This window comes from Aphis gossypii, chromosome X, assembly GCF_020184175.1.
Source record: "Aphis gossypii isolate Hap1 chromosome X, ASM2018417v2, whole genome shotgun sequence".
Taxonomy (NCBI): Eukaryota; Metazoa; Arthropoda; class Insecta; order Hemiptera; family Aphididae; genus Aphis; species Aphis gossypii.
The window spans coordinates 44,155,014-44,172,007 of record NC_065533.1 but is presented as its reverse complement, the minus strand read 5'-3'; the positions used below and the strand labels follow the sequence as shown (position 1 = coordinate 44,172,007).

The 16,994-nt window shown below is 24.7% G+C and overlaps 1 protein-coding gene and 2 long non-coding RNA genes across 7 annotated transcripts; 2 read left to right on the top strand and 1 right to left on the bottom strand.

Annotated features, from left to right (window-relative positions):
- The first annotated feature begins 803 nt into the window (after window positions 1–803).
- On the top strand, window positions 804–3,893 carry LOC114121855 (uncharacterized). Of its 4 annotated transcripts, none has more exons than XR_007605723.1 (4): window positions 804–873; window positions 1,744–1,881; window positions 3,233–3,327; window positions 3,498–3,887. It is a non-coding gene; the product is annotated as an uncharacterized LOC114121855 (long non-coding RNA). The 4 variants fall into 4 exon arrangements; XR_007605721.1 differs by having other exon boundaries at window positions 816–962; XR_007605722.1 differs by lacking the exon at window positions 804–873 and having other exon boundaries at window positions 981–1,881; window positions 3,233–3,390; window positions 3,498–3,893.
- A 1,439-nt stretch (window positions 3,894–5,332) lies between these two features.
- LOC114121849 (ubiquitin-conjugating enzyme E2 J2-like) lies at window positions 5,333–6,627 on the bottom strand. Its single transcript, XM_027984337.2, has 4 exons — window positions 6,420–6,627; window positions 6,122–6,356; window positions 5,803–5,931; window positions 5,333–5,597 (listed from the first exon to the last, which is right to left on the bottom strand). The coding sequence occupies exons 1-4, from the start codon at window positions 6,533–6,535 to the stop codon at window positions 5,409–5,411; spliced, it is 669 nt and encodes a 222-aa protein (XP_027840138.2). The 5' UTR covers window positions 6,536–6,627; the 3' UTR covers window positions 5,333–5,408.
- Window positions 6,628–10,032: 3,405 nt separating this feature from the next.
- Window positions 10,033–11,710, top strand: LOC114121857 (uncharacterized). 2 transcript variants are annotated; one of them, XR_003592216.2, is made up of 4 exons: window positions 10,033–10,277; window positions 10,355–10,684; window positions 10,893–11,048; window positions 11,431–11,710. It is a non-coding gene; the product is annotated as an uncharacterized LOC114121857 (long non-coding RNA). The 2 variants fall into 2 exon arrangements; XR_003592217.2 differs by lacking the exon at window positions 10,355–10,684 and having other exon boundaries at window positions 11,431–11,702.
- The last annotated feature ends 5,284 nt before the right edge of the window (window positions 11,711–16,994 follow it).

The window sequence follows — 16,994 nt, the reverse complement described above, 5'->3', positions numbered from 1 at the left end:
TTTTATGTGTAAATAACATTAAAATATTAGTTTGTGAGTCAATTGTGTAACATAATTTATTAGTTTGATAAAGTATAATAATATATCATTGGACTTTGATTTAGGATGTTTCCTTTACAATTTATTATTCATGAGAGAAGTATAACTTCTAGCCTATTAAAGCTCTAATGTAGTGATAACATTCCAGCCTGTTATAAGTTGTACCCAATACCCTATGTGGTCTGGCATCTGTAAATCTTTTTATTTTAGAAATTAATCAGTCCAGTTTTTGATAGTCGTTTTGCTTTGAAAATTACACGGTCCACTCTTCATCAGTTTTTAGTTTTGTATTTACAATAAAACATCAGTTCAATAATGTTTCTCATTTAAAATTATTTGTCTGGGCTATATTATACTAACTCCAGGATCAATTACATTTAAATTTTAGACATTTTAGTGAATAGTGCTCATTTAAATTTGGCTATATTTAGCGTCCTGAATTACTATATAAACATTAGAACTCGGCTATAGGCCATAGGAAATATATTATTTTTATTTTACTTGTAGATAATGACTACTACGTTATTGGTCGTTGTTGATATAAATATTATGATTATTATTAAACTACCACAACATGAATAAAATTATCAAGTGTATTAAAAAAAAATACTCGATGACTATACGCACTATACATAATTATAAATAATGATAAACCGCGGTTCCATGACAGTTGATATTAATATTAATTTTAGATTTTTGTCGTCTTTGGTAGTAAAATTTATTGTAATTTTATTATATTGTGATAAAATAATATAAATAATAAAAAATACTTATAACAAACACAGTGAAACTTCATGAATAATTGGAGATTTGAGAAATCTTGAAAAATCAACAGTAAGGAGATTTAAAAACGACAAGACATCAAGAATAGCTTTATTTTAGTCATCACACTTAGTTTCTTTTAAGATATAATTCCTCTCCAAGTAAATAATTATTATGGAAACAAAATAAGTTTACTTAAATTCAATATACTTAGCATTTATTCATGATATCACATCTTTATAGTACTCAAAGATCTAATTTATTTTTTTACTTAGCCATTTTTACACGTAATTTACGAAAGGTTTTTGTTATGATATCACTCATTTTTAACATCTATGCGAATAATAATAATAATAATAAAGAATTATTATCTTTGGCAACGACAACGCTAGAAACGGCTGCCGTGATTCTGAGCCTAAAATCATAAGCTGTTAATTTGAAATTTGAATAAGTTCAATAACAATATTATTGTAAATTCCAACAATTTGTTGTTCTGACGTCTGACGTACTGAGTACTGAATGTCTAACCCAGCGGTTCCCAACCTGAGGGTAATTACCCCACAAGGGGTAAAACACAAATTTTTAAGGGGGTAAAGACTATTTTTTTATGAACTTTATATCTATAATAATTAACTCTGCATCAGTCATATGTAATCCAACAGTAAAAGTAATTGTAATAATATAATTGTTGTTAATAGTCTTGGGATAGTTTTAGATTAGGTACATTATTTTATGTCCTAACTCCTAATGCCACTTATAATTGTATTACTTTCAAATAATATTTATATATTGTTTCTGTTATTTTTTGGGAGGGAGGGGTAATTCTTAATATCTAACCTGATTTATGGGTTAAAGTCTCAAAAAGGTTGGGAACCGCTGGTCTAACCGTTCTGTTCTGTACTTCATCAGTCTTCGGTATTTTATTTCATTTTATTTTTTTAGGCAAGTGTTTTAATATTATAAAGATGAGAACCAGTCAAAAAATAAACGGCAGAGAGGTAAAAACTTTACTGATCGGGAAAAAGATTTATTAATTGACTTGCGATATTTCCTTTCAAGTCAATTATTGAAAATATTAAAGTAAGTAAAGTGTTACTTATAATATTCCTTTTAATCTATAATTTTTAAGCTAGACAACCATTATGGAAATATTGGAAATTCTCCGAAATATTTTATTGTTCTACTTTAACCAAGATATAATTATTTTTATATTATTCATATTTATGTTCTTAATGAATATAAATTGTAAGGAAATTGAATTATATACCTACAAGATATACAATGATTTAATTATGTAGTTATAAAATTACTCATAACTCATATAATTGTTATTTTGTATTTCATAATAAGTTCATTATATTTTAATTATTTATTTTATATTAGGCTGATGCGGTTTAGAATCTATTGAAGAGCGTGTTTTATCAAACACAGAATCATATAATGCAATCATAGGCGTGCACATGGGTGTTGCAGGGTATGGTATAGCAACATCTGCAGGCTGCAAACACTCACAATTTTTATTTTTTCTAACTAAAAATAGTTAGTTACGTAGTAGTTAAAATTTACAAAATAAGAAACATTACAAAAGACGTCTAACATTGTAATAATAATAATAATAATAATATGTAATGACGTATTGTATAAAATAAATGACATTTTTGTATTAATCAAATAAATAATATGTATTGACTTATTATATATAATTTTCAGCAACACCTACCATTAAGTCCTGTGCACGCCTATGAATGCAATTGTAACTTTAGAAGTTTTGGAGCATGTATCCAACAAATATGGCTTTTTAACAAACTGTGTAGATTGTTTAAAAGTAATTCTAAATTATTTTAATGCACATACTTTAATAGTTGAATTGATATGAAATTAATTTTATTGATATTTTAATTTTGCATGAGACAGCAATTTTTAATTATCAATGGCAAAATATTGTCTTATTTCATTTTAAGTACCTATAATCTTATTTATTTTAGAATTATTGTATTAAAAAGAACAGCTACTCTTCTGTAATTTTTATGGTTTTAAAAAATCTAATTACATGTTCTCGTCAACATAATTATAATTGTCTAAAAATAACTTGTACTTTGCTGTGTTTGAAAATAATGAATTACCACTTATAAATTATTTAGTATCAAGCATTATATTATGTAGAAACGGTTGTATTCATAAATATAACATTTTATTCATTTTATTATATTGCTCTTTATACTAATTATTATTCAAAATTCAATCTTTAAATATTAACACTTTATTATTGTAATAATAATCCATTAATTCTGTAACCCTTGGCTTAATAGGTAATCCAAATTTATTACTTATTTGTAAATTTTGTTTGTATCAACTATGGTTGCATCAAGCTGTGATTGCTATTTTTAAAAATATTAATAATAACTAAAACAATTTTTTTTTTAATATATAGCCGGAGGATCATTGTTTATAACAACCCCAAATAGAACAACTTTCCATGGTCAAGTGTAAAAGTGATAGGAGAAACATTTGATTTTATTCCAAAAGGTATGTATAAATGGGAAAAATTGATATGTCCTCACAAATTGCTGTCTATTTTAGAAATAAATTGTACGTATAACATTATTATATTATTTGTTATTTAAAGATCTATAATAATATTTGAATTTTGAAGTAACATTTAAATTTACCTTTTTTGTTTTGACTTAACTATCTAGGTAAATGTGATACTATTTAAAATAATGGACTATCGTATAATCCTTTTACAAACCGATGGAGTTGGACTGACTGAACTGATGTATCATATATTCATATGCCATACATGCAGTGAAAAGTACATAGCTAGTAGCTATCACCTGCCATTAACTGTTACTTTGTGTTAACCACTGTCCATTATATTATATTATGATGTCTCAATATTTGTTACAATAATAGTACTATTAAGTTATAATTTAATAATTCAATTTATTTTTATTTTTTGATTATTAGATATGCTAAAAAACTTTTTTACCATCATCTAAACATTATCATCTTATGTGAATGTTATTTTTCTTGAATTATCTAAATAATGTGTTTTTAAAGAGCAATAAATGCATAGAGTTAATATCTATATAAGTATTTTGCTCATTTATTATAGTTAGGTATGACATTTTATTAAAAACTATATTATTTATAAATAATTAGATAACAATAAGTTTTTGTAATATTGTATATTATATGTATACAATTTTATTTTTAGGTATTTGCATATCCATACTGGACACACGAAAACAATAGTGATGTATAAAATATAAAATCTTTTAAGATTTCAATAATTTTCAGCAATGTAACTGATAAATCCAGAACTCTAAATCCTAATCCTGTTTATAATTATAATATACAAATAAATATAATATGATTATAACTGTCCACTTTAATGATTCCTTCCTCTGCGCACTGAACAATGACCTAATGATTTTTGATATTAGTCAATTACTCTTCTTTTGCCCAATATATCAACACATCCACCACCAACATCCCTTTCATAATTACATACAACAATGTCAATTCCAATCCTCCCTTTTCCATCTCACATAATTAACCAATTATTTTTTTATAATGATATTCTTTTTTTAACACAGCCTTTTGTAAATGTATATTGTTCTAAATTTATTAATTGTAAATTGGGCACATGTTCAATTATATCGTTCAAAATAAAATAGTATTGCATAAACCAGTAATTAATTAATAAAAAAAATTAAATCTACATATTATAAACAGGGATCAAAGAAAATACTAAAACTAAATACCAATATAAAAATAATATTGTATCATATTATATCCATTATAATGATAAGGACTAATAGAGCGGACTAAGGCTTCAGTTATAACACACACTATAGCCGGTTTAAACCTCGGTTACGGGTGGAACTTCTCTTCGGGAAGCCACAGTGTCTGGAGAGGTTGCCATCCCCCGACAAGACATAGCAGAAACCTACAGGTGCCCAATTAAAAATTCTGTCAAATAGGCATCCGAAACTAGATCTATTTGGGGCCTACTTCCGGACTATCCACCATACAAAAAAAATATATAATATTTATTTATTTTTATTTTATAATTATTTATTTATGTATATAATATAATAATATTTGATATAATAGTAGCAAAAAGGAATAGAACTAATAGGAGTTAAAATAAAAAAAATCATACAGTATAAAGGAAATAGCTAAAATTATTTAAATTAAAAAATATATGTAATTTATTGTAAATTATGTTTATATTACATTATCAGACCAACTGAAAAATATTACAGAAAAATAAATCAATAGACCAATTACAATTTTAAGATTACTAAGTAGAACTTTGCAATAATTGTATTTTTTGTATATATATATATAATCTAATATAAAGGAAAAAACAAGTTATATTGTTTAATACCTTAATTAATTTCAAAATCTTAGATGATAAAAAAAAATTTAGGATTAAAACTGTTGTTCATTCAGTCAATAATTTAAATAAATAATTGTTGTAACCAGTAATTTTCAATGTGTTATTAAATAATATTTATCCATATGACTAAAACTCATATTTTATTTAAAACTTAAAATTAATTTAATTTTTTATAAATAAGGGGAATGAGTAGGAAATTTCACTCAATTTTCATGTTAGACAGAACAAATTTGACCAAGTAAATGAAAAGTGCAAAGGCGACTACCATAAGAATATTGTAAACAACAGGGTGAAAATAATTGTTTTCAGAATGGTATCTATCCATACTTGATGACTGCTCTTCTTTAGCTTTAGCCAAATTTCGTTTCTCAATTTCTTTTTGTATTGTCTATAAGTAACCAATAAAAATTAGTAATAATAACATACTAAAGTCTGTCTTACAACCATATGTGCATCAGTTTACATTGTTTGAGTACATAATTTCATATGAGACAAAAAACACTAAATGGTGAAGAGTGTATGAACCTAAACAATGTATATTTTAACACTAGAGCTTGTAAGACGAGACTTAATAGAATATTTGTAATTATTACCGTGTTAAGTTCAGGAAATAGTTCACAAAAATGTTCGTCTCGTACAATTGACTCTAAGCTTCGAACTGCCAACATCCGCCTCTCATAATCAGTCATATCTATACTACCCACTGTTCTTTGATTTTCCAGCTAGGCACATTAATAAAATAATATGTAATAAGAGTATGTTCTTTTATTTTTTTGTTAATAATTTAAGGTCCACACACATCAGTAACGGTAAAATTGTATTTTTGTTTACCAAGTTATATTATATGTTAAATACTATATTTTACAATTTTACTTCTACTGCTGCAGTGTGTGGAGACCTTTATGTAATTACCATAAAGCTAAGCAATCCAGTGAGTACAGTAGATACGTTCCATGCTGGATTCCATGTGTCTGGATGGTAATCACTTATAGACAAACACAGACGAGTGTTTGTTTTGAACCTGCCATTAGTAGTGATCATGTAAATGCTGGGTGGCTTAAATGGAAAATCTTCTGGGAAAACTAGCTTTCCCAAATAATGACCACCAGCGTACGGCGAATCGTCAGGTCCACTTACTACATAATACCTGAATGAAACATACAATTCATTAAATGATTAGGTGGATAATTGTGAACTCCTGCAGACATACCATTCCAATATGTTAGACGGATTTGGCTCAGCGACTACATATGGCACTGGATCTTTTTTTATTCGTAAATAGTCTTGTTTCAGACGACTTGTAGCTGTCGACGTTTTGGGTGCCATAATTCTTTCGTTTACTAGTGTTTAGAACTGTGTATTTTATACGAATCAACAAAACGTCAACATTAAGATGTGGCAACGGTAGTTGGTAGAATACGTAATTAATAATAGAATTAATAATTATGATAAAATATTAAACTACAACCACGATGGAACGATGAAAGATTTTAATTAATTACGATACCTAATATAATTTAAGATAATACGGTTGCCCGACGAACTATGATCAAAGATCAAATACTACATACGAATATACGATTATACGAATACTAATCAGTAATCTTATATTATACTATAATATTATAGTATTTGCTATGATAAAGTAGCTTGATATTGTGCTCCTTTGGTCAAACAATTATTTACGCTCCCGGTGGAATTTATATGCACTAATGCACTATATAAATATTATAATAGTATTTGATATGATAATAATTAGGTATTTTAAATCGTGATCGTGACTACGACTACGAACTAAGATATACTTAGTCATTTTAGTATATTTTTATTTATCTTAGCTCATGACTACAACATGAGAGCTATGTATTATTACAGAGCTTCACTACAACATACACATTTAGTACCTATGTCCTATGAGCACAAAACAAATTATAATTATAATATTGATAAGAAAAAAAAAATCATCAATTGAATAGATAAATACATGGCATTTTAGCATAGACCTATTAACACCCAGCTATTAACTATGTCTATGCATTTTACAGTGACGGATCATCTTTTATCTTTAATGGATAAAGTTACAAGCACGGACTAAGTAATAGTATGTATAGTAAATACATATCTATAGTATATAGATAGATATTAGTCCGTGGTTACAAGTCAACAACTACTGTCTAATGTCTAAACTCTATTTGAACCATGATAGAAATAACGTTATTTCCATCATGATTTGAACTATTTGAAGCTAACTCGAGTCAAGAAAAAATATATTGTAAGCTGACTTGTCATAATTGCGCAATAATAATATCATGTTGTTAAGAACCACTCAAAGTGTATTCAATAAATACCTTGGAACCACCACGGTCTTAGATTAATGTACCGCTATGAAATCCACGAACTAAGAAGATAAGCATCAATAAAAACTAGGGGAAAAAAAACTCGGTGTCTGTTTGGGTTGGGATTTTTTTCTTTAACTAGCGGGACACACGATTTTTTAAAATGTAATATTGTAAAAATCGGAATATTGACGTCCTGCTTTAGTAAAAAGCGGGAATTGGGACACACACAAAAAAAAAAAATTATAAATAAATTAGGCATCTAAAATGAAGTAAAATAATCATCAAAAATTATAAATATTCTTAAATGAATACAACTTATTAATTTATTATAATATATAATATATTAATATAAATAAGTAGGTAGTAGGTAGTAATAATAGAGTACCTATCTATACTATAAGATTAAACTAAAACGATAGCCGAAGGTAGGTGTTTCCTATAATCTATTGATTATAATCTATTTTAATGTTAGATACTACAAATATTTTACACAAAAATGTAAATAATATCAAAAAAGTTTTTATTTTGTTCATTGGAACCATACAACTGAACAATTATTACATAAATAAAATTATGATTTTGAGGTGGAAGTATACAAAACATTTTATAAATGCAATGATTATATTGATATATCCTATGCTAATATATTTTCTATCAAAATGTACATTGTATAATATTATATTTTTACTTCCTATCAAATAATAAAAAAAGTTTTCTTCAATTAAATATATCATGTAAAATAAAGTCTGTTAGTATTTCTTTGAGTAATAGAATATTACATTATTTTGTAGAATACCAATTGATTTAAATTGTTACATTTTATCCAGAATATTTAGTTCCATCAAAATATTTTATATTGTACGCTTTAATATTGAATTTTTTTTATAAGTTTCTGCAAGCTGCTGACCTCCGAATTCAAAGTAGCTCATTAATTGAGATGCGTCCTTCCCAGCAGTCTTTTCCGGGAATAATACATTACTCGATTGAGTACAGATGGTAGACAATTGTACATAATTGTCATTCAATTCTTCATCAAAATGTCTATAGAGGCTTAAAGACCAAGGTTCAAATTCGTAAGCCATCGTATCTAAAAGAAAAAAAAAGTTCTTTTAACGTTATTTATTCAAGTGACATGTATAACCGCTTGTAATTAAAAAACAAATAGGTAGGTATCCATTTAAAATGTTTAATTCATACCTAATATTAAACAGCAAAAAATCTGGAAATAAAAAACACAATAAACAGAGTAGAACAGCGTCCCGAATTAAACGCGGTATGCAGTGCGTATTGAACACTGTTAAGTAATGAAGACGACGCTGACGCGTCCAGTACTCCAGTCATCGTTTCTAAATTCCAATGTACTAGCATACCAACGATACCGCACGCTCAGGACGCGTTGGATACCACGCTTGGCGGCAGCCGGCAAGCCAGAAACCGATTCAAAATGGATTTGAATTTTTTATTACGTTTACTTGAGACCCATCAGATGAATCTATCGTTCCAGAACTCTTATACATTAGGTGTGAACATTTAAAATTTTTAAATTTTCACACTACGGAATTAAAATCAATAGTCTTTAAACGTCACGTATCTATCTCAATTAAACATAATACGAATTCAAAAATAAATTTGTAAAAGTTTTATCATATTTTTAGTTTCTTCTTTAGGATGGACAAAAAACCATTTACCAATTGCCATACAGTCTGAAATCGTGCTATACACAAGTACTATATAATATTATATATTGTACATAGTATTTGTTATAAATTAAAGCATAATATAATTGTTAATTGTTAATTATATTATCGTGGATTAAAGAATACTAAGTAAGTGGTAAATGCAGTAGGTACCTAGAGGTGACGGGGAAGTTAATATAAAAAGAAATAACAGAAATATAGTCATAGATTAGTATAGATATTATGCAGGTACTTGAATGTCTTATTTATTATAGATGCACATTTTTTTCGTAGAAACTTACGTATGCATACTTAGGAATAATTATTTTTACCAGCTATATCTCATGTGGGAACTGGGAACTTGTATTCGCCGAAAAAAGAAAGGTGTTATATCATTATATATTATATGTGACATAATGTGTACGTAAATATATCATAATTTATATTTTATACATTTATAATATTGTCAAAATACTAAACGCATTAATAAATCATTAAGTACGAAAATTTATTTAACGAACTTGAATTGTGAATTTTATCCATTAATTAAATAACATATAATATTATACTCCATAGTCCATCAGGCAACGCAACTAGAAGTGTCAAGTGTATTTAAATTTTAAATCATTAAAATATCATAGACATAAGCATAACGCATATTAAGGCATATACAATATACTTATGTATTATTTAGATAGGTATATCATTTATTTGACATAAATAGTAGCATGACAAAATAATTTAGTGATAAACTGATAAAAGATATTGATAATAACGGATAAATACCTATTATTATTTAAATAAATACCATCAAGTCTAACTTTAATAATTATATTCTAAGATTCTTGAGACAGTGATTAACGCCCACAATAATTTTTCAAATGTTTTTACGTATGTCATCGCAATTCTACAGTCAAAATTATGAACTATACAGTTCATAATATGTAATGAAATGTCAAAGTGAAAACTATAGTCATCAGCTGCGACGAGGGCAATGTTTATGATGTCGACTGTTGTGTTCAACACTTGAACATGTTAAAAAAATATAAACCAGTAAGTATATTATCACCTTTATTAGCAATTTAACATTACAGACAACTATTCCATGGCTTAATTGGGAATTTGTGTAGATTAACAAAATTGTGAATAACGTCGTTTGAGGAACACATAGATATTAAACATTTAATATCAATGGGTTCCTGTGAACCGTGCATAGATAATGTGAATAAGAAATAAAAGAAAGAAATGATAAAAATAATTCAAATGTTATTTTCAAATAATGTGCAAAAAAACTGTTATAACTTAGCTAATAAAAAAATCAGTAATCACCACACACGATTGAAGCAATTGCCAATGGATTCAGAATATAATGACAATGATAGATGATATAACCTTATACTTAATATGTTGAGATGATTCATTTAAAAATTGAATGTACTCTAAATTAGTTACCATTATGTGTAAGTATACTGCTACAATTTTTATTTTGCTAACAACAATTTACAAGTCATCTGACACATTTGAAACATTTAAAACTATAATTTTATATTGACGGAGCCTAAATATAATACAACTTAATAATGAATATGTAAACCTGAAATATTTAAAAATTGCTAAATCATAATTTTAAACATAATCAGGTACTAATACTATGCATTTTTTGTTAAGCTGTTACAATAAAACACAGTATTCATACAAAACAATTGAAGCAATAACCATTGGATTCATGGTATAATGCCAACGAAAGATGATATGACAATAAACTTAAAATGTTGCAATGAGTATTTAAACATTGAATATACTAAACATTAATCAAAATTATGTGTAAGTATACAGCTACCATTCTTATTTGACTAATATAAAACTAAGTATTCAACTCCGACATTTGATATAATTGCCATTAGAATAGAATCTAACTGCAGACCAGCTATCATATAACATCATAAAAATTTGTTTATATAAGATTTCTAAAAATTGAAAAATAAAAAAATACTTTCTTAGGATCATGTGTAGATACACTGTTATATTTTTTATTTTGCTAATAAAAAAGTCATAATTTATCTTACACATTTGAAACATTTTCTATTAAAATAAAATGTTAATTTTCACCACATAAAATATAATTTGGAAAAAATTTAATGATAAGTGATTTTTAAAAATTGCTAATTCATAAATATGTATTAACCCTATTTTAATATTTGTTTAGCTACATGCCTATAACTACACACTGCAGTATTCATTTCAAACAATTTTTGCAACATCAACTGGATTCAGAGTGTAAGAGTGATGATTGATGATATGACATCACACATAAAATGTTAAAATCAAATATTTGGAAAATCAATATGTATATATTTAATCATAATTACGTGTAAATATACTGTTTTATTTTTTTTTTTGCTAACAAGAAAGTCATATTTATATTACACATTTGAAACATTTACTACTAAAATAAGATGTTAATATTAACCACATAAAATATGGTTTGGAAAAAATATGTTAATAGGAGATTTTAAAAAATTGCAAAAATAAAATTTTTTTCATAGTATTAATTGTAGATACACTGTTTTACTTTTTATTTTGCTAATATAAAAGTCATAATTTACATTACACATTTGAAACATTTGCTATTAAAATAAAATGTTAATTTAACAAACATAAAATATGGTTTGGAAAAAATATGTTAATAGGAGATTTTAAAAAATTGCAAAAATAAAAATTTTTTCTTAGGATTATGTGTAAATACACCGTAAAACATTTTATTTTGTTAATAAAAAAGTCATAATTAATTTTACACATTTGAAACATTTGCTATTAAAATAAGATGTTAGTTTTAACCACATAAAATAGTTTGGAAACAATATGTTATTAGGAGATTTTAAAAAATTGCAAAAATAAAATTTTTTTCATAGTATTAATTGTAGATACACTGTTTTACTTTTTATTTTGCTAATATAAAAGTCATAATTTACATTACACATTTGAAACATTTGCTATTAAAATAAAATGTTAATTTAACAAACATAAAATATGGTTTGGAAAAAATATGTTAATAGGAGATTTTAAAAAATTGCAAAAATAAAATTTTTTTCATAGTATTAATTGTAGATACACTGTTTTACTTTTTATTTTGCTAATATAAAAGTCATAATTTACATTACACATTTGAAACATTTGCTATTAAAATAAAATGTTAATTTAACAAACATAAAATATGGTTTGGAAAAAATATGTTAATAGGAGATTTTAAAAAATTGCAAAAATAAAATTTTTTTCATAGTATTAATTGTAGATACACTGTTTTACTTTTTATTTTGCTAATATAAAAGTCATAATTTACATTACACATTTGAAACATTTGCTATTAAAATAAAATGTTAATTTAACAACATAAAATATGGTTTGGAAAAAATATGTTATAGGAGATTTTAAAAAATTGCAAAAATAAAAATTTTTCTTAGGATTATGTGTAAATACACCGAAAACATTTTATTTTGTTAATAAAAAAGTCATAATTAATTTTACACATTTGAAACATTTGCTATTAAAATAAGATGTTAGTTTTAACAACACATAAAATATAGTTTGGAAACAATATGTTATTAGGAGATTTTAAAAAATTGCAAAAATAAAATTTTTTTCATAGTATTAATTGTAGATACACTGTTTTACTTTTTATTTTGCTAATATAAAAGTCATAATTTACATTACACATTTGAAACATTTGCTATTAAAATAAAATGTTAATTTAACAACAAACATAATATGGTTTGGAAAAAATATGTTAATAGGAGATTTTAAAAAATTGCAAAAATAATTTTTTTCATAGTATTAATTGTAGATACACTGTTTTACTTTTTATTTTGCTAATATAAAAGTCATAATTTACATTACACATTTGAAACATTTGCTATTAAAATAAAATGTTAATTTAACAAACATAAAATATGGTTTGGAAAAAATATGTTAATAGGAGATTTTAAAAAATTGCAAAAATAAAAATTTTTTCTTAGGATTATGTGTAAATACACCGTAAAACATTTTATTTTGTTAATAAAAAAGTCATAATTAATTTTACACATTTGAAACATTTGCTATTAAAATAAGATGTTAGTTTTAACCACATAAAATATAGTTTGGAAACAATATGTTATTAGGAGATTTTAAAAAATTGCAAAAATAAAATTTTTTTCATAGTATTAATTGTAGATACACTGTTTTACTTTTTATTTTGCTAATATAAAAGTCATAATTTACATTACACATTTGAAACATTTGCTATTAAAATAAAATGTTAATTTAACAAACATAAAATATGGTTTGGAAAAAATATGTTAATAGGAGATTTTAAAAAATTGCAAAAATAAAATTTTTTTCATAGTATTAATTGTAGATACACTGTTTTACTTTTTATTTTGCTAATATAAAAGTCATAATTTACATTACACATTTGAAACATTTGCTATTAAAATAAAATTTAATTTAACAAACATAAAATATGGTTTGGAAAAAATATGTTAATAGGAGATTTTAAAAAATTGCAAAAATAAAATTTTTTCTTAGGATTATGTGTAAATACACCGTAAAACATTTTATTGTTAATAAAAAAGTCATAATTAATTTTACACATTTGAAACATTTGCTATTAAAATAAGATGTTAGTTTTAACCACATAAAATATAGTTTGGAACAATATTTATTAGGAGATTTTAAAAAATTGCAAAAATAAAATTTTTTTCATAGTATTAATGTAGATACACTGTTTTACTTTTTATTTTGCTAATAAAAAGTCATAATTTACATTACACATTTGAAACATTTGCTATTAAAATAAAATGTTAATTTAACAAACATAAAATATGGTTTGGAAAAAATATGTTAATAGGAGATTTTAAAAAATTGCAAAAATAAAATTTTTTTCATAGTATTAATTGTAGATACACTGTTTTACTTTTTATTTTGCTAATATAAAAGTCATAATTTACATTACACATTTGAAACATTTGCTATTAAAATAAAATGTTAATTTAACAAACATAAAATATGGTTTGGAAAAAATATGTTAATAGGAGATTTTAAAAAATTGCAAAAATAAAAATTTTTTCATAGGATTATGTGTAAATACACCGTAAAACATTTTATTTTGTTAATAAAAAAGTCATAATTTACATTACACATTTGAAACATTTGCTATTAAAATAAAATGTTAATTTAACAAACATAAAATATGGTTTGGAAAAAATATGTTAATAGGAGATTTTAAAAAATTGCAAAAATAAAAATTTTTTCATAGGATTATGTGTAAATACACCGTAAAACATTTTATTTTGTTAATAAAAAAGTCATGATTAATTTTACACATTTGAAACATTTGCTATTAAAATAAAATGTTAATTTAACAAACATAAAATATGGTTTGGAAAAAATATGTTAATAGGAGATTTTAAAAAATTGCAAAAATAAAAATGTTTTCATAGGATTATGTTTAAATACACCGTAAAACTTTTTATTTTGTTAATAAAAAAGTCTTTATTAATTTTACACATCTGAAAAAATTGCTAAAACTTAATTTAATACATAATATTACGTATTAATCCTATGCAATTTTTGTGTAGAAATTACTATGTACAGTTTTTTTCTCAAACAATTGAACTAATACTTATTGGGTTTAGAATATAATGGAAACAAGAGATGACATTCTTTTTTAACACTGCCGTATGTAAATGTATACTTTTTTAAATTTATTAAGTGTAATTTGGGCACATGTCTATATTATATCGTTTAAAATAAAATGTTTTTGCATTAACAGTTATTAATAAATATAAATTTAAATCTACATGTAATAAACTGGATTTATTTTAAATACTAAATACCTTATGTTATTTTTACATACTAAAATGTCTAAGCCCACACAATACTGTGTCACATTGTTCTACCAATTATTTAAAAAATGAACCTCCCTCCAATATATGATAATTGCTAAGGAGGATCCATCATTCTCCTTCTAATTCATTTTTTTTTATTATTACTATTAATATATTTTTTTTCTCTCCTAAAATATTATTTTTTATGTATACATTCAAAACATGCTTTGTATAAATTGGGCTCTGCCCGTTATTATTATTTAATAAATAAATAAATACTCTTAATTTTACACCCAGAAATATATATAATATAAATTAAAATATAAATCAATAGTAACAATGATTTGGATTGAAATAAATATCTGAAGATGTTGACTCTTGCAGACTAATATAAAATTATTTAAATCAAGTTAAAAGAAATAATGAATATTTAAATATATGTATTAGTATTAGGAATATTTTGTTTATTTTTAAATTGTATAATAAGAATATATATATATACTTTATCAATTTAAATTGCATTATGTTACATGCAATAGCTGTTAAGCTAGACACATTATTCTTTGTTTTTTAATTGAATGTGAATTACCAAAACTAGATTAATGATTATCTTCTAGGTATGGTATTGCAAAATGTATTAAATCGACTTGTACATCAATAGAATTTTGTTTATGATTTTATAAGACACTGTTGGATCAAATCTTAACTCTGCAATATCCTTAGGATGAACACTTAATTTTTTTGCTGTTTATTTATTAGTTTTATTGCCATACACAAATTGGGCTATATGTTAATTGCAAGCAGCAATATGGGTTGATGTAGTGTATTGTTCTAGTTTAATTTTTAGATTTTCAAACGTTTCAATTTCTTTAAGTATATGCTGTAAACGCTTTGACTTCATTGTTGCAGCCGCCATGATTTAGTATTATTTTTCTAATTGAGGTAGAACAGGAAGTAGAGAATTATCAAAAGCTGAATCAGTGTTGATGAAGAATCCTGTAGATTGTAAAGTTTGGGCCCATTGAAAGTGACTATCAGATGTTCCCTAAAAGCATTGCTAACATTAGATAAACATTTTTATTAGTTTAAAAAAAAATTTTTATTATTTTAAAAACCAGGGACAAAAATTACCATGAGCCAACAATATTTGGTTATCAAATACAGTTTAAAGTGAGATTTAAGACGATTACAAGTTTATCTCCTCACCAAATACCTTCTAACATGAGTTTTGTATTTAGTATTGTTATGTATAATATTATTATAAAATTTTACTAAAATATAACCAAGTATGGCAAATTGTTTCATAGGATTTAAAATAAATAAAACTGAAAATTTCAGTATAATATAAATATTATTGTGTTATAATATTATAAACCAACAGGTAATACCTTAGGCTCTTAGCTCAAAAATTTGTTTTAAACAAATACACAAACATTTTTTACCAAATTACACAGTATAAGTATTATTTATGTATGTTATAACATGATCGTTTTACGTTTATCAACTTAAACTGAAACTACATTGTCATACCGGAGTAAGGAGTTGTAGAATGAGAAACTGATGGAGAAGTTGGAATAGCACCAGTTTTTAATAATATCTGATTCTTTAGTGCCAAGTCTTTGAGTACCTTTCAAACTTGAATTACTAAAAGAACATTAGAATATTACATATTTACATGTATTATTCATGTACAATTTTAAAATATATGAAAATAGTCATGTAATAGGTACCTTTTGCGTTTTGGGCTGGAAAAGACATTACCATTCACAATATATTCAATCTATATTAAAAACTATTAAAGTGAGTGAATAGAGTACACACTATACAGACAAACAGTTTAAATTAGAAATCAAAAAGACGTGATTGACTGATTGTCGTGATTATAGTGTTGTTGGTTAATGTTGAT

Bases quoted from the DNA above. Each gene is read 5' to 3' on its own strand.
- LOC114121849 (XM_027984337.2), bottom strand. From the start codon at position 6,535: ATGGCACCCAAAACGTCGACAGCTACAAGTCGTCTGAAACAAGACTAT. The intron at 6,357-6,419 runs GTATGTCTGCAG...TGTTTCATTCAG, and splicing joins CCGTCTAACATATTGGAATG to GTATTATGTAGTAAGTGGAC. The intron at 5,598-5,802 runs GTAATAATTACA...GGTTACTTATAG, and splicing joins TATTTCCTGAACTTAACACG to ACAATACAAAAAGAAATTGA.